The 23,551-nt window shown below is 40.9% G+C and overlaps 1 protein-coding gene across 19 annotated transcripts in view; it reads right to left on the bottom strand.

Annotated features, from left to right (window-relative positions):
- The window catches only part of LOC109856093 (tropomyosin), a 34,950-nt gene that overhangs the window by 11,108 nt on the left and 291 nt on the right, over positions 1-23,551 (bottom strand). For 3 of the 19 annotated variants that reach the window (XM_020430999.1, XM_020430997.1, XM_020431002.1), the window contains exons 2-6: positions 19,967-20,121; positions 19,702-19,827; positions 5,210-5,343; positions 3,293-3,410; positions 77-147 (exon numbers count right to left, since the gene is read on the bottom strand). In XM_020430999.1, coding sequence (XP_020286588.1) covers positions 77-147; positions 3,293-3,410; positions 5,210-5,343; positions 19,702-19,827; positions 19,967-20,080 — 563 coding nt within the window. In that variant the 5' untranslated portion in view covers positions 20,081-20,121. Of the gene's footprint in view, positions 1-76; positions 148-3,292; positions 3,411-3,789; positions 3,908-5,209; positions 5,344-11,306; positions 11,777-17,892; positions 19,011-19,701; positions 19,828-19,966; positions 20,122-23,551 lie in introns of those variants that run through there. The other 16 variants (XM_020431001.1, XM_020431008.1, XM_020431000.1 and 13 more) reach the window with 14 other exon arrangements.

Genomic DNA, 23,551 nt, shown 5'->3' with positions numbered 1-23,551 from the left:
CCCACAGAATCGTTTGCACTCCTGGCAAAAAAAAAATGCCGGACGAAAAGAGATGCCTAATAAAAACGATGCTTACGACTCTCCGGCCTCGGCACGCTCCTCGGCGCGTTCTAGATCGGCCTCAACCATGGCCAATTTACGGGCGACCTGTATAAACGATTACATACATACACGATTTCTAACAATATGTGTTATTCCCTGCCTCCCTACGGTGACCTCACCGCCTCTGAAAAATTCCGGAGGCGGCGAGACGGCAAGAACACCGGCGTCTCGCCGTCGTCGTCATCGTAACCGCAATTGGAAGAGTTACAGTCCGCATGGAGATTTTCTCTCGTGTGTCACGCGCACGAAGTTTACTGACTGATTTCTCGGAGAGATTCACAATGTATGATAATATTTGCGTTTAACCCGAGAGAGTGGCGTTTAAAGTTACTCCTCATCCGGAGAAGAGAAACTCCACATGTAATACATTTTTAACAAACAAACACGCGATTTCTTTTTATGAGTTTTAATTATAAGAAAGAAGAGCGTAAAATCTTCATCAGTGTAATTTTTTTATAGAACTTAATATATTACATATGCGCGTCTTTGCGTGTTCAAGCTAAAAAGCGCGTTAGCAGCAGACCGGACTGCTGCATTAAACATCAATTTTCTCCAAATGACCAGTCTTTCAAAACGCTCGTGTGTGTGAAGCAATTCTTCCTCTTCCAATCAGTCACGCTGTCGAAAACCAAACGATCAGAAATACAGCACGCAAGTCGCCTGCAGCTCAGTCCTGATCGACTTGTCAACACGTGTGAACGTGTTAATTTTATAAATGTTTTTTTATTTTCGAGAAGAGGATCGTCATAGAACAGAAATTATTTCGAATCTTTCTCTCGAGGGTAATTTGACAAATACAACTTGCGACTGTAACTTCGTTCTGTAACGATCTCTCGTTCATGCAACACATCTTTCGCGCAATCGCGCAGCAACCATTCGCAAAAGGATTTTCACAGGACAATTTTAAGATTCGCAAGTGCAGGAAGTTTGATTCGTCCTGTATTTTCTCGCTTTTAATTTTTTTCTCTTTTTTTTTTTTTACTTTGTTATTCATATTCATCACAAGAGACTTTTACGCACAACATTCGCACCTTGTTCGAGATCGATTTAACCTCTCGACAATAATTACTCGCAAATGACTCGCGAAATAGGTTAAATAACAAAAGATAATAACTGTAATTTTCAAGGCGATGAAAACGATTTCATTCAACTCGTTGAGAAAATGTAAATTGATCGTATAATATAATCACGCCTTTCCGATTCTATAATTACATCTGATGAGGTCGCGGCGTTTAGCATTGTAAATTACGATACAGAGTATAAGAAATATATCATCTATAATTATTACGCGATAATTTCTCCGTTTGATTTCGATTTTACGTCATCTTTTTGCGATTGGGATTGCGACACGTTTTCGCAAAACAAACAGCAAACCACGAATTGCTATAAACAACTATGTTCAAAACAAAAAAGAAGACGAAAACACATTAGCACACTTGGTTGCTGTTAGAACTCGTCATCATCTCGATAAGTTTTTCTGTAACGGATTGGACAGTTAGATCGTTAATTAAGAGGTTTCAACAAGCGGCAGAGGAGGCAAGTATCTACAGAAATAAACTAGATGATTCGCGTTGATAAAATCAACTCTATGCATACTGACGATTAGTTTTTTGCGCATACTGTTAATTAACGATGATTAACAGATCGCATGAAACGTCATCGGGTAAGGAAGATAAAGTGGTTGAAATTACGGTGAATTCGCACACTGAAGCTTTTATAAAAAAAAAAAAAAAAGATATATATATATATAGTACTCTAACAGAAGTACAAAAAAGTTGCTAATAAATCAGATTTTGCGTATTTTTTAATAATCTTTTGTACGTATCGAAATTATGTACAAAACGATGGAGTTTTGTACGTAAACTTATTAAATTACAAAAAACAGATATTAGAAAGCTTCATATCACGTAAACTGTGAATTATCATTTAATGCAGATGGAAGGTTACCGAGTTATCTCCGATATCTTATCCCGCCCGAGTGATAATGGTGATATATTACATATAATCCCAACAAAAAGAAATGGTAAAACATGAACCGTAATTTCAACGTTATCGCGACCAACACCTACCATCACACTCTCATAATTTTTTTGCCGCACGTTCCGAAATTCCAGCAAAAAGCGAGAAACGAGCGTCTTTGAGAACAGAAGTAGCACCACAATTATATTGACGCGAAGCCGCTACGAAGTCGCGCGGCCTCTCATTATCACACACAACACAATTGACGATTTTTCTTTTTCTTTTCTTTTTTTTTTTTGATTAACGAGGTCGGTCTCGGAGAGATGCGAAACAACAAACCCGCGAGCACGCGCTCCAATCTCCACGGACAACTTAAATTCCGCTTGAATAATATCGAACTGTCGTAATTATACGCGCGCATTTCCTACACGAACTTCTCCGAACTTCTATCTATCATATAACAATAACTGATAACAAGAGTATAGCAACAATATATGTGACTAAATTCTATTTATGAAACTGGCACTTGAGGTTTTTTTTCTTGGCTTTTTAAAATCGAAAGGGAAACACTTAAAATCACAGATAGCTGATTTTTTTGCGTTAAGTCGCGCTCTTGAAAACAACGCACGTGAACACTGCATCCATCATACGATACGTCTCACCACTCCCCTCTTTCTTCATCTCTTCAGCGCGAGGATCTCTCTTTTTAGAGATCCTCTCTACAAATCGCGAGAATAAAACGCGAACGATCTCTAAAACACTTCACTGTCGCGAACACGTAAAACTCTTGTAAAAAAAACCCATTTTTTTTTTCACTTTTATTCGCTGCTCGACGCAATCACAGATCCGACATTCACGCGGTTTTCTTTTTTTTTTAATTTTCGATCCTTTCCAGATATCTCACTGCGAAAAACGAACTTACTCTTTATCCTCGTAACTTTTCTCACGAAAATCTTATCTCGAGTCGCGAAAAACGTAGCAAGATCGTTTTATAACTGCAATCGATCCCTCATAACGGATTCATGAACAACAAATTTCTACATATCGCTCGGAGGCGCGTGTACATACATAGGTGACAAACCACGATCGTCGTTTTCGAGCACACAAAGAGAAGACAGAGAGTTACGGGGTTAGGCACTATTTTGATTATCGACTAGGAACCATTGTCGTCATGATTATCATCGTCACTGCAGCCAACACGCTCGACAGTAGTAGTCGCGGGCACGCGAACCTCATCGTATTTCTTGTCGGCTTCTTCGGCGAGGAACCTGGCTTCCTTCAGCTGATTCTCGAGGGCGTCCATGCGCTCTTCGTCCGCCAAGCTGCGATTCTCGAGAATCTTGCGAGCGCTTTAAGATGGAACACATGTCGAACGAAAGAGTTCACGATTAAAATCAATGAATATAAATGGACTTAAAAATTAAGATAGATTTTCTGATGAAGGTCTTGGTTTGCTCTGCTCAGCTACAACATTCGCGTTCACCTGTGAAATTTATCTGGAAGAATTTTGGGGAAGATCACCACCGATCGATCGCTGGACGATTCTTTTTCTCAGTGTTCGTTCAACTAAAAAAAAAGTGATTTGTAATTGTTTTTATTTTGCATTTAAATTGAGAATATATTTCTTTCTTCAGAAATATTAGGAGTAATAAACGTCCACAAACGATTGGTAGTTTGCTTCCGACAAGAAAAATTAAGAGATCCTTTATTCGCTGGTAGGTGACCCACCTCCTCGTATTTTTTATCCGACTCCTCTGCGATCAGTTTTGCCTGTGCTAGCTGCTGCTCCAACAAAGATACTCGGTCGTCCTCCATATTGGTTCGGTTTTCAAGAGCCTTGCGTATCCTAACGATTTGATTGTTCGTCGATGTTTAGAAATACGTTAATCGCGCCAAAAATGTGAAAACGATAATTGTTACGCGTGGCAGTATATTTCTTCGCTCAGTAATTAAACCAAATACTTCTGACAATTAATTAAAAAAAATAAACAATACGAATGTACATTTGCAAGCGTTCCAAGTCTTATATTTTTTTTGTAAATTTTATCTAACTTGAATATTTATGTGCTCTAAGATATTAATTTTTTGTGATAATTCTGAAGTGATAACTTTCAATTATTATTTTCAATATAAAACAATGATTTTTTCTCTTGTAACTCTGCTCAAGAGCATCACAAATCGAGAAATTAGAAAAGAAAAAAGCTTTTGATAAACATATTTTTGACACTTTTTCTTTTGTACTTGCTAAACTATAGTATGCATCAAGAAGTGTAGAGCGCGTATTTATTACACGTCATTCGTTATCAGTGACGATAAAAAAGCCTAGTGTTATTTTAAGCATTTACGTTATATAGCCATAAAGTAATCGCGATCGCGATTAATCTTTCACAATTTTAAATGCACTTACTTGATTGACCTTGATACTCGATATAATTTACAAACGATTTGTCAAATTTATATATCTATGTTTGAAAGAGATAAAATAATTCAATATGTAAGAAAATGTGCATCTTACTAGTCATATCTTTTGTATACTGAGAATTTATTATCGCGGCGGATATGCGATATGAAACCGCAAGAAAAAAGTAAACTAGGATGTGACTGGTTAAATCGTACTTTTAAGACAATCTCGATAGTAAAACATTTTTTTTTTGTCTGCGTATAAAATATTAAGTAAATTAAACGTACGACAATCTTACATTGCTAACGCGTAATTTATATTTACGTAAGAACAATTAAGAGTGAAATGTCATATTTTCTATATAAATAGTTAAGTAACGGATAGTTAAACACAACAACACATACACACATATTACTGTTTACTTAAACAAATGCAATGAACAATTTTATCAATATCTCCGCAATCTAATCAATGTACTATCAATGTGCTACTCTCTTTTCAATTGTTCTTACATAAACAAACTGGACATAACACACTGAGCAATTATTTTCTTCTGATGTATGAAAAAAAACTTATTTTTGTATCAACTGAACATTAATTATTATTGATATTAATTAGAGTAACACGTATATGTATTTATATGTATTTATTTTTTATTTTTATCAGAAAAATAATTGCTTCTTGGATAAACATATTGTAAAAACAATCGCAATATTGTTTATGGTATATTCGATAATAAACACTTACCGTTCGCTTTCATCGGCAGCTTGCGATGCCTCTGCCAATTTGGCAGTGGCAGTGGCAAGACGCTCTTCGGATCTCTCGAGATCTTCCTCCAACAACTGAATACGACGATTCAGGGCGGCGACTTCAGACTCAGCCTGTAACAAAGAAAAATTTATTCCACGTGAGATAAAAAAAAAAAAAAAAAACATTTCAAAACCATTGTAACTTCATTCGTAACTTGTGTTACATTCGAACAATCCGATCGCGCGAGGCAACGGTCGATTTACTGTTATTTTTTTTATAAATAGAAACACGGTTTATCTTCTATTATTCTCTATGATCCTTCGGCACGACGGGCGCATATCGATGAGTCGGACTCTAGGTACGATCTAAATCCATTCTAACGCGCCCGTAAATGTGCCGAGCGTGATCGAAGCTTGTCGTAACGAAGCACCTCAGCTGGAGATCGTAAGAATTTCTCCGCACGCGCGTATCAATGACCCGAAGTCATGCCTTTCTTGCGGCTGCGTTATTGAGAGTTGAATCGAACGCATCATCATCGTGCGCGTGATCGATTTCGACGAAACTTTCATTCGCACGTAAATAAAATACTTCACGAAACATCGAGAGGTAAGATATATCGAAGGCTTGAAACAAACACTTCAAGATTGATTGATTTTCGAATGTAATCGATTTAACGTCAGTCAACTGCAAATAAATCAGATTTTCGTTCAACGGTCTGCTCGAGAAATGAACTTGTACATATTATTAATATATATAAACAAGTACAACATTTTTGAAAATTCAAAATCACGCACATATAGCGAAAATTATTTAAAAATAATTTTAAAAATCCATTTATATTTTCGAGAAAAATAATTTATACTGGCAGCAAGTATCGGAGCAGAAACCGTGAGAGATGAAACGAAATTATACTATTTTCATGAACGTAAATTACTTAACGGTCGATTACACGTGTATACAATTCGAGGCCCTTGTCCTCGTTAGCTGCACCTTGTTTACGATTGTGCGTCTGGTAAATGGCCCTAATTCATCCCGCGTGTAGGGAACGCGTCCTTTTAACAACGTTACCCTACTAACGGTGCACGACGTTGTATTCACGGATTTCGGCGCACCTATGTGCGTTTTTTTTTTTTTTTATGGGATGTGTGATGTCAGCGATGTTTGCGTAATCGCGTAAACGATTACGTGCTTCGTTCGTATATAATTGTTGATAAATATAAAATCAAATCAATGTAAGTTCAATCGTGTGTAGAGTTTTGTTTTTCTCTCCATCTTGAATTCATTTTATAAAAACATATAAACCATTGTTAGTCAATCATTTTCCAACGTAAACTTCCGGGACGAATTAACTTCCGACGTGAGTTGAACAATCGTTAAATCCATAGCCGACGTTGCTCTCGCGCGTTACGCCGCTCGATTGTGCGTGCACGCAACGTCACCCACGGCGTTTTGTGCGGCTTTACGTTACCGAAGCGACGCGAACTTCGTACGTTCGAGGGAAACCGACACTCGCATCGAGCAAACAGGTCATTACATCGATGATATCCGTGTTGGTAAGTGTGCCGAACTTCCGCTTCATCCGACCCTTTCCACGACAATTCGTTTAATTTGTCCTGTAGTCCAATCGACATCTCGACCGCAGAGAAAAAGAGATCGGTGACGATTCAGTAAATCAAGTGAACATTCGATTGTATTCGAGATATTGATTTTTTTCACAAATTCGCAAAGAACAACCTTTACAAAAAAAAAACTTGTAAAAAAAGTCGCTATCCTTTCAACACAAAGATTTTATCTCTTGACTGTAAAACCGGTTTTCTCTCTTGTCAAATCAATATTTTTATTTGACGAAGAGAAAAAATGTTAATTAAGCTTATTTCACACGCACAATTCTTCTTTCGTTAACGCAAAAATAAACTTTACTGTATTTTCTATCATTTGCACACACGATGCCTGTCAAGTGCGTGCGATTGACATTCGATTGTAAATAAAGTCACTTAAAGCGTTACGAGAAACGTCGAGACTACGTGTTATGTAAACTTCTCAACAATAAAGATCCGATACACACTGCCATTTCGAATATCTTGGAGAGTTATTACTTTTGCGCGCCGTCGATGCGCGCGAACAAATCAATATAAGAATTGCTTATCGCGCAATTCTTCATTATACCCACTTTAGCAATGATAAGTCTGTAATTGAGTCGCAACAAACGATGACGCGTGTATCGCGCGATATTATCATTGCGGTTTGCTAAAAGAAAGAAAGGAAGGAAGAAAATGTGACTCCTCGCCACAGTGCACTTCGGCGCTCGGTGACAAAAGCTCATCAGTGCGTTCTGAGAGAGAGTTCGTTCACTGGCTTTTAAAAACGCGTCATGCACATTACCGGGTCGCACTTTGTTACGAGTGCACACTGGAATTTTATGGGACGCATTTTCTTCTCTCCACAAAAAATAAAGTGCACCTTTACTTCCGCGCGCGTCGATAAAAAGTACAATTCCAATTTCACGTTCTACGTCGAGAAAAATTTTTCGTTTCTGACTTTTTTGTTTTTCACGTCTGAAGAAGACCCAAGTAAGGGTCGAAATATTACGAAATAAAATGTTATTTTAAACGTTTTGAGTTATTTTTAAAGCGTTTTATATTTTAATGTTAATGGATTAATTAAAACATCCTTTCAATGTGCTCAAATTTGACCTTCTAATTTAATTTTTGAGAAAAATTTTTCTTCAACTGTTAAAAATCGAAAACTTAGTGTATAAAATGATATATAAGCAGTCTCTCAATTAATGATTTAATGAACTATCATATGTTTTCGATACGCGCTCAAGTTTTCAATCAGAATACGAAAACCTGCTCTTGTACATGACAGGATATTGAAACGGTCGATGGGCTTCTTCGATACGGTCTCTGGTAATAAAACGAATACGCCCTCTCTACTATATTCTGCATGTGATACACACAAGATATAATTCTACAGCAACACTCTCTTGTCGGATCTTCTAGTTTAAAACGTAATCGATGTTTAGATCTGAAGAGAATGTGAAATAGATATTTGATAACGTAATATAAAAAAAAAAAAACAAAAACATATATACGCTTGATACTCAACAGTTTTATCATTAGCGCCAAATTGCGAAACATCTCCCGCGGACATTTAGTCGATGAACAAACGTTTAATCAACAAGCGGATGCAACAATCGATAATATCGGGAGAGAGCGTGTAATGTTTTATTAAAACGATTTTGTCACGGGGAATCAAATCGTCTTCCTTAAATTAATGTGCAAAAAAAAGTCTATTCGTTCGATTTGGAGAGAAAGCGCATGTCGTAACGATTTTACCAATACCAGGACCACATTAAAATTCTCATGACTCATTAAACTTCACGTCGCACGTCGTTAAATTTACATGTAACCGTGTATCATTGTGTTCAAACTACCGCTTGAGCTTTTGATCTTACGGTCCATTGTGGAGGATTATGAATAGCAAGTACTACATATACAAATCTCTTCGTATATTAAATAATGGGAACTTCTTTCTCGCCAACGGAGGAGGGAACCGATACTTGCGCGTCAAAAAATTTTCGACACTCGAAATATTCTCCCCATGAACAACTCGATTTCTAACAAAAGCCTCTCAGAAGTGAAATGTCGAAAAATAACCTTGAACGTTTCCTGTTTCATCTTCTCGAATTTAAATCGTTTCGCAACGATCGGCCCGACGCGTCGCACTTGTTGTTGGGAGCCAATTTCGCGGATCAGCCGATCGTGACTTTGACACTCTCGAGGCAACTCGACGAGGGCACGAGGCGCGTTAACGCCGAACGAAAAAGGAGCGAGAAACGACCGAGATTGTATGGTGCAAATCCGTTAAATCGAGGCTGATGAACGGCTCTCACCGGGAGGCTCGGACTCGCTCTCGTGCACAGAGTTCCTCCGCGTATTATATGCCGGTTTGTCCGTAAAACAAGCGAGGTGACTTAATACACTGAGAGCTTCTCTCCCGAGCTCTCTCACCCTGCTGTTAACGACCTCGTCTTCGCGAAAAATTTCCGACGCATTGGAAATCGATGTTTTCGATTTCTCGATAATAATAATGTAATTAATTGTGTGTCTTGTTGCGTGTGTATGTGTGTGTGTGTGTGATGCGTACAAGAAGTGCACTGTAAATTGTATAACAGACAATTGTTCAAATATGGCAATCTCGCAGAACGACCAGATCTAACGGATCGGTACATAACGGAGACTACTGTTCGAGGAAAATGAAGACTTAAACGCACTTTTATAATGTGTTTAGTTTTATGACAGCAAACAGTGTACGTGCTTCACAATTTATCCGCTATTTGCGGTTGAATGCAGGAAACCGTAAATATATCAACAGCGACTTTAAAAAAACAAGAAAATAAATATATATTTCACACACATAGATTAAATATTATTATTATTATACTCGTAATTATATAAACGATTACAATACGACGTGGAGTGCACGTGTCTCAAGAAAAAACTGCCGGTCGCGCATTCACTTCTTTTCTCTCTCGCACGTTCATTCAGAGATTATCGCAAATTTTACATAACGCTTAACACTTTGAAAGCTCGTAAGATATAATTTGCGTTATTAATTCACATATCGTATCGTAGCGCCGCGAGAATTAATGAAATAAAAATACTTGAAAACTCGTCGTCTTAAGATTATCACCGTTTTAACTCGTGAGTTTATAAGCTTGCACGGTTTATCTCTTATCGCGTATGTAAGTTTGTCTAATGTATCAGTTTAGCAGTTTACACGTAATCTGTGCATACAAAAAATTCTGGAAAACGGAATCGTTCAGGATTATTGACAATTTTTTTGTATACACTAGTTATAACGGAGAAAACGGCTATTTAATATTTCAAAAGACAATGTCGTATCAGGAAAACACTTGTCGCGCCTTATCGTTCACCTGATAACGCGGCGATATCGGATTCTGAAATATTTACGCACTATTTTAGAAACAAAATTGATCATCGCGCTAACGATTCTCTGCGACAAGTTTCTCAAATCTTAAGTTCGTGCGAATCCTATCCATAAAAAACGGACGTCTCTAATTTTATTTTACATTCAACTGGACTGTTATACCGCGCGCAACGTCCCGACGAGCCCCCGAAGTCGGTTTCGCACGGATATCCGTTTGCTCGGTCAGGTCGACTGTGACGGCGAGCGCGACGGAGTGATCGATTTCGTCGCGGCCGCACGGCTCGAAAAGCTCGGTGCGGCAATATTTTGACTTAGCACACGTATACAGGATTCTCCTGTGGGGACACCCCACGGGAAGGGTACAAGGCGCTCACCGATGGCTTCCCAAAGCCAGTCTTCGCCGGCGGATTCAAGAATGTCTCGAGCGGGAGTCGGCGTGCGCTCTCGACTTTTCTCTCCCTCTTCCCGCCTGCCCGCCCGCACGCGGCCCAGCCTGACGACGACGTGCCTGACACTCGCGATCGATTCCTATATACCCCGTCGCGAACGCCGGCGTTTTCGCGCTTCGTTCGCATTCTTTCCACGATCGAGAAACGAGAAACTCGCAACGAATACGGCAATAAAACTTGAAAGAAACCAAAAAAAAAAAAAACTTCAGGTATGAATCTCAGAAGAATTATGTTCAAAGAGAAATATTTTTTCTTTCGTTTTTTTTTTTTTTTTTTTTTTATTTTCTTCTGGAAATGTATTCAAATCAATAAAAAATTTCGATTCGAGGTCACAATTTCCTGTGATATTTGTTTCGAAAAACAATTCTCTCTGTTATCACCGGTTACCAATTGGCGTACGCATATGTACGCCAATAGTGGCTGCTATCGTATCGCTGCTAGGTCGATTGGTGATATCTCGCGAATTTCGATATTATCGCGAGATTTCCAGTGCCGGCAAGAAAGAGCGAGGGAGGAAAAGAGAGAGAGAAAGAGAGCGAGAGAACGAACGAGCGAGCGAGAGCGAGAGAGAGAGAGAGAGAAAGAAAGAAGAGTTCGTAGACGAAGGGAGCGCTGGATACCGAGGGTCGGTGGCTCTCACAGCAGGAAGAGTATAACACTGAAAAGAAGCAGCATGATCTCGATTCACTCACTTCCTCGCGGCGCAACGCTTCCACCTGCAGCCGCCTCTGAAGGTCCTCGCACTCGTCCTTGTACTTTTCCACCTCCTCCTTCGTCTGCCTCATCTTCTTCTTGAGCACGTCGAGAAGCGTGCCCTGCACTTGCGCCGACATGCTGGCCAGTAGGAGGAACGGACCTGGCGTGTCACGTTAAAACGCCGCGAATCGAATTCCGCGAGAGAACACACCGAACAACCGCTCGAGCGACGACGGCGTGCCGATTTCCGTGGAATTCCACTCCGCTTTTCGTTCTCGCGACGGAAGGGAGAAAGAGGAAACGGGGAAGTAACACGCGTGAACGCTCCGGCGTGTGACGCGAAAAAACGATTAATGCCGTGCGTGTGATGTACGAAATACAACCGGTGCGCGTGCGAGACAGAGAGATACTTTCGTATGGTCACCAGAGCCGTCGTGCACTGACGACCACTGGCTGCTGCTGCGGTGGTCGCCGCTGTTGACTGGAGCGCAAGATGGCCGCCACCGGTCGTGACGCGCGTGCGCGTCGCGTCCTTTCCAAGGCGTCAAATAGTCCCTCCGAGAACGGCCCTTGACAGGGTCGATTGTCGCGCGTCAGTCGATTTGTTCGACTTTTTCGGGAATGCCGCCAAGTGGACGCCATTGTACGTTCCAGCGAGCGACCATCAGCAGCGGCAGGTGGAATCGCTTTTTTGCGCTCGAGTTGTGCGAGACGGTGTTGCATCCGCGTGGCCGGCGCTTCGCGCACAACCACGGCACAGAGTTCGCATGGCGGTGCGCACGCGAGCGCACATACACGCGCTCCGAGTATCGCTACGCCGATCGACGTGTCGCCGCGCGCAAAGCCCCGGAAATACCGCGCCCGTCGCGAGCGCGCCCAGCCGTTCGAATCGCCAGGTCCGGTGAAACAATTCGCACGTTGTTCCGAATCATCTTTTCCACACCCGCCTCTTACGATCCGCTTTGTCTTTTCCCTTTCTTCTTTTATTTGTCTTTACTTCGCGAAGCATACTTCTTCGCGTGACCAGCAAACCTCACGTGTGAGATCAAATGATTACGACGAGAAATTGAGCGGTTAGAGATCAGCTTTCGTGTAGAGCTGATGACGATACGTTAGTCATTGTTTTCCACCGTTTATTATCTTATCGTAGGAATTAGTGTTGAAACGTCATTATAACGTGTAGTATCTGAATATAAAGTTACTTAAAAATAAAGTTCTATAAAGCAGCAAGTTTCGCGTTTACCAGAATTAATTTTTTGGTTCGACTGCAATGTCCGCGATAATTCTTTGCGGATAAATTATGTATTGCGCGACATTTACATTGTTTCATAATAAAATTTTCTACATCAACATTTCTGAATCTTAATGAAATTAAAAATTCGTTTTACAAAAAAATACAAGTAAAGTATAATTTAAGTTGTCAACAATGTGTGTTGAAAAAAAAAATCATCATATGGTGAACTCTGATTTACCATCGTTTAAAAAGATTCGATTGCACCGCCTCTACCGGCCAATTTGAGAAACGTATGTCACTTGAGCCGCGCTCTTTCTGCCCTTTCAGCGGGAAATTTAAACACGTGTACTTTCCGTGCTCTAGTTGTGCACATTGAAACAAGATTGTACGGTCGAATATATCATGTCTTTCATAGACGATATTGACACGTGTAACATTCACTCTCGTCTTTTATAAAACGGCTCTCAACGGGACTATTTATGGGCTCTTTAGAAATTATAACACGATAATGTCGTCCTTCTTAGTTTCACAATTGTAGTTTATAGGTTGCGCGTCGACCTCGTGTAAATGCGTCTGACATTTTCAACAGATAGTGAATAAACGTCCGAATTGTATACATGTTTTCAACTTGGATTTGCTTGACAATTCACTCAGAATTTACGCACTCGTTGTGTAATATGCACACACACAAACTCGCACACACCTTGTTGAAAAATTAACATACTGGACAGTTTGAAAAATATATACTTACTTATTATTTATATCAATTTTAATTTGCACGGTATGTGTTTGATATTTCGAAACGATTACGATTATGTATTTTCACGTTTTAATTAGAGTGACTGCGAATCCTTTCGTCACTGTAGAAATGCGCTAAACGCGCAAGTGAGCGTTGCTTGATAGTTGCACGTATGTAACACAATTAAACGGTGAATATTACAAGGCTGAACATGTAAATGAAATTCCAATTGTAACTCTTCCCGCTGCGTTACAATTTCGTGCTTCAACATTAGCACGTCTATCGAAATCTCATTTCGCGTTAGCGTTAATTTATGCGTATTAGCGCGAGCGCGCGCGCGTTTCTCGACCTTATTGCACCGCGACCGTTCACTTCTTCACAACTTCTGAATACAGCTCGCAATTCGCGAGATACCGTTGGTCTTTAATTAAAATCGCAACGTGCGTGCTTACCGGTCACGATCGATTTCCGTTATTTATATTTCTGATAAGATAAATGCCGATTGCACGTACGTCATCAAAATTTCTTTCTCTGAATCTAATTACATTTTAATGCGATAATTTACACGATTTGTGTGTTATATAAATTGAGAAACAAAACAATTTCTCTTCAAAGACGTAGAAAATTTACGATATCACGATGTATGTAACAATTAGTGTGGCGCGAAGTTGATGTTTATCAAAAAAAAAAAAACTTCGTCTTGTTAATTTCACGCTGAGATCACTCTTATGCGTTGCCTCTCACGACGCTATCTCTCACAACGTTCCTTAATTAACTATTTATTATTTCCATAGTTCCGCGCGAACGCGTTTCACATCGTTTGCGAGAATATTTGCGAAATTGAATTAATGAAAATTGTTGATCTTATTTTACATCGTTAAACATTCGATTCCTAGCCGATTCCGACAGTATAAACTTTTGTTAACTCTAAAATTCCAACGAGAAATATTTACATCTGTTCCTCTCTCACATTGTTTCGACTTGGCATCGGTCCCAATCTGTCTAGAAATCGCGAAGACCGTTCTTTCCGCGCAACTGCTTTCCCGACGTGAATATTTCTTCCTCTTTCATTCCACAAAGTAAAAACCTGAATACGACTGAAAAGAATGAACCTAACAGTTACATTATTCGCAAGACAGTTCGATGATCGCGCGCACAAGTCATCGTGACTTTCACCCACTAGAAGAAAGAAATGTCTACTTGTTGTAGAGAACAACGATTGTAGACGCCAGTAGCACGAATAGCGAGAAATCGCGGAATGCGGCGTGCAAATAAAACATCGGTCGATGTACGAGAAAGAGTATCGGGAGAAAAGAGAACCGCACAAAGATCATCGTTGGAGTGTGACGAAACCGAAGACGAATCAGCACGCGTTCCAAATTCCCGCCATCTCGGGTGTAGGAGTTTCGCAACGGTGTGTTGTCTCGCGACGCGTTTCTCAACTGACGCTGATGCGTCTTCGATACGCGACAATATTTGTTCAAGATGATTTTTGAAATTGTTTTCCACGCGACTGTAAGGCCACGCCGTCGAGTCTCAAGAGAAATACACGTACGTATTTTTATATGCTAAATAATAATCGTCATCGTATAAACGTGCAATCTCAACAAAGTTGAAAAATAAACAAACGCGGACGGGTAAACAAACGAACGAAGAAATCTCGGTGAGATTCTTCTCTCGCTCGCGGAATGCGAAGTCGCAACCGCGTTCCAAATACGCCGAACGATGCGACGTCGAGTGGGCGTTTTCTGCAGCAGTGCCGCGCGCGATTTTCGGCGTTGCCGAGGCGCATATAAAGCCGCCGGATTTATTCGCGCGCAGCAACTCCGGTAGCGGGAGCTTACGCAATCTCGGGGCCTTCTGTGTAAAAAGTCTCTCTCGCTGGATCACGGCCGCCACGTATTTTTAGAATGTCGACGACGAGAGTCAGATCGTGTCGAACGGGGTAGAGAAGCCTGAGCAAAACGCGCCAGAACGCTCGCGTATGTGCAAGAGGGCGGGGCCCCCGAAACAAGAAACCGACGATGTAAGCATCTAAGCTGAGAGAGGAACATCCCGTACGGGCTTTCATTGTTCCGATGACGACAAAGAGAAAAAAAGGACCGGCGTCAATCATCATCGAGACGGTTAATTAAGCGTCACTGACAAGTACAAGACAGACAAATGAATCTAATTCAGACGACACAAAATCAACCTCGCGAATACAATCCGAACGTTTCGTTAAATACTTCAGCAGCATTCTGTGTTTTGACGTCGCGAGAATATCGTCGAGTAAATAAAAACAAAAAAAAAGATTCTTATCCCGTCTTTACTGTTATCTTTTGTCGAAGCTGGCTTGTACGCACGAGTGGAATGTCGCGAACGGTATCGAAGCATTTATGTGCCGTACACTTCAAAAGAGAGACAGAGAGAGAGATGTTTTGTGTGACTCGATTTATTATAACGCATTATTACTCCATTATACACGGTTGATGCGCTTCAACGTGCAGCAACTGTTGACGCAAGCAAGAAAGATATTTTCGCTCCGGTATATTTTCAATTCCCGCTATTATTAGATGCTTTGCCGCATTCTTCTGGAATCAAAGACAGACGGTCCGTTCAGTAAAAAAAAAAAAAAAAAAAATTTCCAGCGAAATCCAACGCCTGATATGACGCGATCCGATGCGAAACTGCGCGCTTCCGGAAAGAGATGCGCGTTGATTGGATAACGTTTACGTACAAATTAATTATTCATATACGCATATTCTGCGACACGTTTTTTAAACGAAGAGATTATGCATTTTTCATGAACGAAGCGAGTGATGAAATTATGGATCGACGATCGTCACGCGCCAAGTCTTGATTTCCAAGAAGAGATCCGCGAAAACAACTTCAACAAGCGGTTTGACGTCTGGCTCAAGTTAAAAATTCATAACGCGTAGCGCATTATATACAACGACGGGTGTAGTTAAGTAAAACGTACACGGATGAATAACAAGCGACAACACACGAAGCGAGACGCGAGTCGTATGCGCGCGCGATGCATCATCTAGTTAAAAAATGCAAACTGAACTTTAGAACTTTCGCTACATCGCAATCGCCGATAAAGCGCGAACACGGTGCGCAACGTGACGTATCGCGGTTCCGAAGGAAAAAAATGCAAAAAAAAGAAAAAAAAAATATCGAAACAAGCGATTATTCTAATGTTCTCGCGAGTTAGACTGAATAATGCGCACGATGAGTTATCTAATAGTCGACGGGCTTTCTAGCAGAGCGCGCATTGAGCAACAGAATCATGTACGCGCGTAACCTATTGTCCCCGTTCAGTAACCCTAATAATAAATGCCGGTCGTCGGCCAAAGAGAGAGAAAGAAAGAGAGAGAGAGAAAAGAACGTGCGTGATACACTAATAACTCATTACTCTCACAAAAAACTCGCTTGTTGTTAATCGCTTGTAAAAGAAAATTTCTATTGTTGTTATCTTCACAATATTAGTTATCATTTTTTTTTCCAAATAATGACCTCGTGTGTAATGACTTGTTGTTGATAAATAATGGAAAAAAAAAAACTGAAACAGCACAAATAACAATTTACATTTAAAGTTTCGGACAACAGACGTACAGTGAAGAATAAAATTGCTTTTAAATGTGTCGCTCTAATGGCTCTAGAAATTATAAAGATAAAAATATCATATTAGCGAGATATATGACTCGAATTGTTGGATCAACAAAAATGTAAATGAAGGATTAGAGAGCAAAATAATGTTGCAAAAGTTTTTTTAAATCTAAAACATTAAGTGTTTTTTATATCATACACAAAAAAATTCGTTTATTCAATTCTTTTATATAAAAAAATCCTACACATTGTAACATTTCATTTTTTCAAGCCGATCGTTGACGGATAAAACATCGATTCGATTTCAGATCATGATAATAAACAGCCATATCTTTTCGTTCGTTAATACTCTGTCTACAGGTTGACTCATAAAGACACAATCTGTCTTTAAACGGTTTTTACACATTCTCGTAATAATTCAATATCTACTTTGCGTTTCAAATTTGTTTCTACGAACTTCAAACTATGTTCTTTTTTTTACTCATGTCTTTTTGTGACTCTCGCGAATAACAGTAACCGCGACAATTCTCGCGTGATTTCAATTGCTAATATCGCCCACACTCGTCGCGTTTATATCAATGCGATGCGGTAAGTACGAAGTTCATCTGCTGTTTTTGCTCCGTTTCGTTTAAACGCGATATCGATAAATTATCTTTCCTCTCCAAAAAAAAACCTGCGTTACATCATTTAATCGTCGACATTGACTGTCGCTAGGAACGTTAAATTGAAATCTACTATGTACGAAGGCGTCGATTTATATTCGATTCTTCGATCAATCTTAAAACGCTAAAAAGAGAAATAATTCAATGGCAGAAACAAAGCAATTTCATTTCAGAAGATTGACATTTCCGCCTAATTGATTATCACCCGACACCGAGGACCTCTCTTTTGACCAGTGTATCAAGGTCTCGCCGCCGTTATGGCCTTGGAGAACCCCGTTTCGTGTTTATATCTACTCTCGCTCGCTTTATCATCAGCTGTGCATCATTCATCGTCACACATGCACGATACTAACCCGCTTCAGCTGATTGCCCATGATATTCTGCAATTCGTTCTTAATCAGACTGAACTTCATCATCGTGTCGCTGGAGAATATGGAGCAACCGAAGGCGAGGCCGGGATAATCAGCGCATCTCTTTCGCCTTCGAGCCTCCCGCTCGGCCTGGACCTCCGTTCGCTCGCTCGGACAACGTAGTTTAGCCAGCTCGGCCAATTCCGAATCCTCTTCGACGTTGGCCGACTCGTCGTCGGAATTGCCATCACCCCGAGCCCTCGCGACCGCGTGCTCAGGCTCGGGAGAGTCACTCTTCGCCGAACTGATCTCGGGAGAGTGTCCCCCACGTGGACTGACATTGGATTTTTTCTTCTTCTTCTTTTTGCTCGTCGTTGAATCCGTGCTCGTTTCATCGTGCTCGATGTCTTTGCTCTCGTCGGGAGACGCGGGAAAGTCCGGGCTACACTGCGCGAGCCTCTGTCGGACGTCGTCTTCTTTACAGACGTTGTTATTCGTGCGTTCGTTCCCGATCACATCGTGAGTTGTTCTTGAGTTCTCCGTTTCTTTTCGATTCTCGGTGGTTTCGTTCTCTTCCCGATTAATTCTCATTGGCCACCTTGTGCCGAGCGTGCACGGCACGGGCGAGCACGGATTCGCCACGCTGAGACGGCTGTCAATCGTGCTGGCGATCGACGTTTCGGTACCGCCGACGGACGTGGTGATGTCCTCGGCGTTACCAGCAGGGCCACACTGCGCGGGTCCTCTGCTGGAAGCGTCGAGACGTCGTCGCGTGGTGTGTCGCGGATGATGCTGGTGACCGCGACGTTTCGTCGTCGCTGTCATCGGTCGTTCCATGCCGCGACCAGCTGTCGTCGGACTGCGGTTCTCGTTATTGTTCCTAACCCCCGTTGCGGTACACGTTGACGCAGTCCGCGGGATATGCACCGCTCTACTATCACTGTACTCCGCCATTTTGTCTGTCACTGGTCGTGCAGCGCACGTTTCTCCCCCACGTCACACGCGAGAACGTCTCGTATGTAGCGTGCCGGTGGTGTCGTGTCGCTATCACGTACACGCCGCGCGACACGGTGCGCGTGCATGAGAAAACAGAACACAGCTGCGATCTGCGCCGTGCACTGGACACGCTGTGTCTGTCTCGCTCGCGCCCGCGCAACGAGCGAGAGCGTCGCCCCCTTCCACGGCGGTCTTAAAACTTACGCGAGTGGAGGGAGAAGGAAAACCGAAGGTTTCCGAACACACTTTCCGAGCAAATAACGCGGAAGCTGCGCGGACTATTCGCCACGGACTATTCGCAGAGGACGAGTGGACGCGTCGCTCGTCGGCGAAGACCGCGCTTGCGCGAGTAAGTGGCGCCATCGGGCGGTGCACACCTGCATTAGCGCGCTGTCGGTAATTTGAATCTGTGCTGCGCTTTCTCTGATATGTGGTCAAGAGGTCCCCGATTGCGTCAAGTTTAGCGGATAAACTATAATTTAAGTAAGAAGTTGGATCTTTTTCATATTGCGTATCAAATGTATAAGTACAACCTTCTTAAAAGATTACCTTATCAAAAAAGACGTGGAATGCTTTGCATTTCGTTCTCGAATTTCTTATTTATGAAGTTCAAGAATATCTCAAAAACGAAAGCAATAATCTCGCACTCTCTCTTTGTCTACAATATATGAGATATATTGCTCTAATATATATTTGATCTCTGTGACCGATCACTAAATCAATATATATGAAATTCATTTCTCGAGCAACTACGCCGACAACTTCTTTCTTTGCTTTATTCGATAATAAATATTAGTGTGAATAGTTTTAACTTACATTTTGCAGAGCCTTGTCTTTTTCCTCCAATTTCGCGTTGACCTGCATCAGAGCTTCTTGAGTCTGATCAAGATCATTTTCGATGGTCTGGATCTTCTTTTGGAGAGCACGTGCCTCTTCCTCAGCCTGTAGAAATCCAATTATTTTTATTTTTTTCGCATTATTTGCCTTGAAGCTAATATCGTCGTGAACGTAATCTTATCAGAATCTGTCGAGCTGTGACCGCACATGGCGAATGATTATAATTTTCTCAGCCCGTATTTACCTTTTCGGCTCGTGCGTTCGCGTCGCGGGCTTGCTGTTCGCAGAGCAACGCGCGATCCATCGCGTTGTCCTTCTCCAGCTTCATTCCCTGCATCTTCTTCTTGATCGCGTCCATGGTGGTGGTTGTGTGTTTTTACTCGTCTGCTAGGAGAAAATCTGCATCAAATGAAGACATGATTAAAGTAAAAAAAAGAAAAGAGAAACGCACAATAATGTTTCTTCTTTAAGCGGGTCGCGTGAAGCATCACTAAGTAACGCTCTTTCTAGTCGTTCGTAAAATGATTTTGTATAAAATAAATTACTTATTTAAAACTTGTTTAAAAATGTATGCGCTTAATAGCACGCTAATTTGCCAGGTTTGCTCGATAATAACCGCTTGTCAAGAAAATATTCTTGTCAATTAGTCTATTATAGCATGAAACCATCCAATTAGCCTCAACAGTCCCCGCTTTTTTACGTCTTTTGCGCCGCGCGTCAACCAAAACCTAAAAAACCGCTCTGATGAGCAATTAATTATGCTCTGGTTATTTTTTTCAGCCGGCAATAATTTTGTTAATTTGTAAAGGAGTGCAGTGCGTATAGCCTTCTTGCAATAATACTGACCGCGGCGAATACGTAGGTATGCTGTGCGATCGTTTGGTGCGGTGAGTCCGTTATCCTTCCGCCAGTAACTTACAATGGCATTTCAAGGATAAGGAAGGATCGGCGTGGCGCGGAAATGTAAATTTCTCATGGGCGCTCTCGAAATCAAGAAAATTCCAGACTCGCGCGAATTCGGCGAAATACGGCTATAGGTGTATAATTAGCGAGCGGCCGGATATCCTATTTATAGTGCCGGCTTCTCGCTGAGAAGGAAGACCCGGGCCGGTGAAAGAAGGTTCGCGCGTACGAGAGAGAGACTTCATCGTCTCCGTGACGTCATACACGTTGCTCAGGTATGCGATTCTCGTATGCACACACGAGGAACAAAAATCTGCATCGTGACTGCATCGTCCGTAGTTTATTCCAGCCGAGTATATCTGAACAGCGAGACATTTCTACGACGCGATTAAGAGAGCGAAGACGTGCCAGGGACGCACACGCAGGAACCATTTGACTCTTTCGATGAAATCATCTTATGAATAACCATGAATAAACTTTAAGGATAGTCCGTTTTCGCGACAGTATCGCTATGTAGTTCGCGATCCGATGCATTTGAAGTTTGTTACGTACAAAACCGCGAAGAAATATCAAGGTTGACCAAATATTATTGGCATCAAGAACTTCGAGACAATAAAAATAACAAAAATTCGATTTTACTTGATTCTTGAGACGGAAATTTTGTGATTTTTTTTTTTTTTTTTATCGCGTTAAATAAATAGTATAAAATAGTGGAAAACCAATAGTATAAAATACTAGAAAAACAATTGTAAATTTAAGATAAATTATATATTATTCACGCCAAGAATTCAATAATGTGTGTGCGCTTAAATAAAGGGTTTCAAGAATTCTCTGCCTGCGCCACTGCAATTGTATGGTGGAACTGCATCTCTGCTCGTTTGCTAGCTTCTATAAGACCGGAGTATGCTCAAGATTCCGGACTCGCGCGCGCGCGCGCATTGATAATCAGAGATGCCGGGTAAGCAGACAACGAAAGGGAAATGGAGCTTGTGCGATATTCAGAGAAGCAGAAATATTAGACGAGAGATTCTGCGAAGTCAACGTGAGATATGCCGTGTATAGAAACGCTAGTTCCATAAATATTTATACGTTTCGTAAATATTTATAAATGTATAACAGAATATTCGTAAGAGATAGACGGTTTCTCATTGAAATGGTTGATTCTGCTCTCATTAATGTGGTATAATATTATACACAAGTGAAAGTTCCGAGATCATCAGCGTCATTGATAGACAAGAGAGAACGCGCGACAAAAAAATCAGCGTTTGCTTCGTTCGTGCGTCCTCGGAGGAGGAATCAAACGAGTTTACCGAAAACTTGATTGCGCATTTCTCGGATCCAAAACCGCGCGTATCGCTAGCGAGGGTTATTTTTACACATTAAGAAGGAGAGAGGGCAGTAAGAATCGCTACCGCTTGCTGCCGGTCGAGCCATTTCGGGTTACGCATAGCGGACATCGCTTCTAAACGTATCGGCCGAGTAATTCAACTCGGCGGTGTCCTGTTACGCTTGAAAGAAAAATGATTCTGTGCCGAATTGTCGGCTATTTTTCTTTTAATTGTGTAATCAAAAACGTCCTTTTTTTTCAATTACAAAGCAGGTAAAAAAAATATATGTTGGCACGCAATTTCGCAAGTTGGTTTTTAATAATCCACGTAAATGACTTTGTATTGCGTGTGGTATCCGAAAGACGAAGCGCGGAATTCTGTTAATTGCTTTTCTCGGTTGACGTGGTTAGTAAGTCAACAAACATATTTCTCTTTAAATATAATTAAGGTCACACACAGAAATAAATTTTTAGCATATAGCATTGTAAATTGTCATTAGTAACGCTAGCTCATATTCTTGGGAGAAATGGCGACGGAATGCGCGAAGAAATTCGTCTCCGTAGCAAATGTGATTGGAAGATTGAACAATGTTGTCACAGTGGTTAAGCGCGTGAACGCGAAAAAAAAAAAGATCCTTATGAGTCACTGCATTCCGGAAGGTAGAGCCTCTCGCCTATGGCAACCCGTTATCGCAATATATTTCTGCGAAAATATTTTACTCGTTATTATTGGCGTTTATGTTATTGAATAATGCAGTTGTTTTATTAGATAGATATTAGAAGAATAAAAATATCACATTGTGAACATGACCGGTCTTATATACGAACACTATCGATACTTGATTAAACTTCAAGACAAGAACAAAGATGATCTTTTTTTACCGCCGAAGCCAACAATTGAGTTATTTCATTTTTTGTTCAGACACGAGTCACTCATTGAGGATTAACTCATTCTCTTGGATGACAGAACGCAATTGTTTCTCCATCAATGCGATGTCTCTATACCGAGATATAGTTACGATGGGCGCGACCATCACTTCTTCAATGATGAAAAAAAAAAATTTAATAACTATTTAATACTTGATTAGTAATATTAATGTTTTGGATTATTTTTATTTGATTTTAGTTTTATTTTAATTACTTGATCTACAACAATCGTCTTTCTTTATTGTGTCTTTGTGAACCAATACTTCAAGACCAGTTTCTTTTCTTTTTGAAACGTGAACACACGCGCGAATACCGATCTGTTTTTTTTCTTATTCTAAATTTATTTGAACAAGTGTATTCGTGCATTCCACAAAGTTGAAGTCGTTTCTCCTTTCACGCAATAAACTGGAGTCCCTACTGCGAGTTGAGGGCACACTGTCGATTCTCACAGATTATAGAAATTGTTGGAATTCTTCTCACGCGGAGAATACATAGCTCTTCTGCATGAAACCAAAAAGTTTCTTCTCTCACCAACGTGTTTACTCAAGTTTGTCGGAATTCGCGGACTGCTCGAATGCAAATGATTTAGAGTTTAAGTGACATTTACACAAGGACTCCCAGAGTTACTTAGTCGAAATTCTGGCGCGAACGAGACCTTGCGAAAATATCACT

Source organism: Pseudomyrmex gracilis, unplaced genomic scaffold (assembly GCF_002006095.1).
Source record: "Pseudomyrmex gracilis isolate BER0280 unplaced genomic scaffold, ASM200609v1 scaffold_107, whole genome shotgun sequence".
Taxonomy (NCBI): Eukaryota; Metazoa; Arthropoda; class Insecta; order Hymenoptera; family Formicidae; genus Pseudomyrmex; species Pseudomyrmex gracilis.
This window is presented reverse-complemented; position numbering and strand designations above follow the sequence as displayed.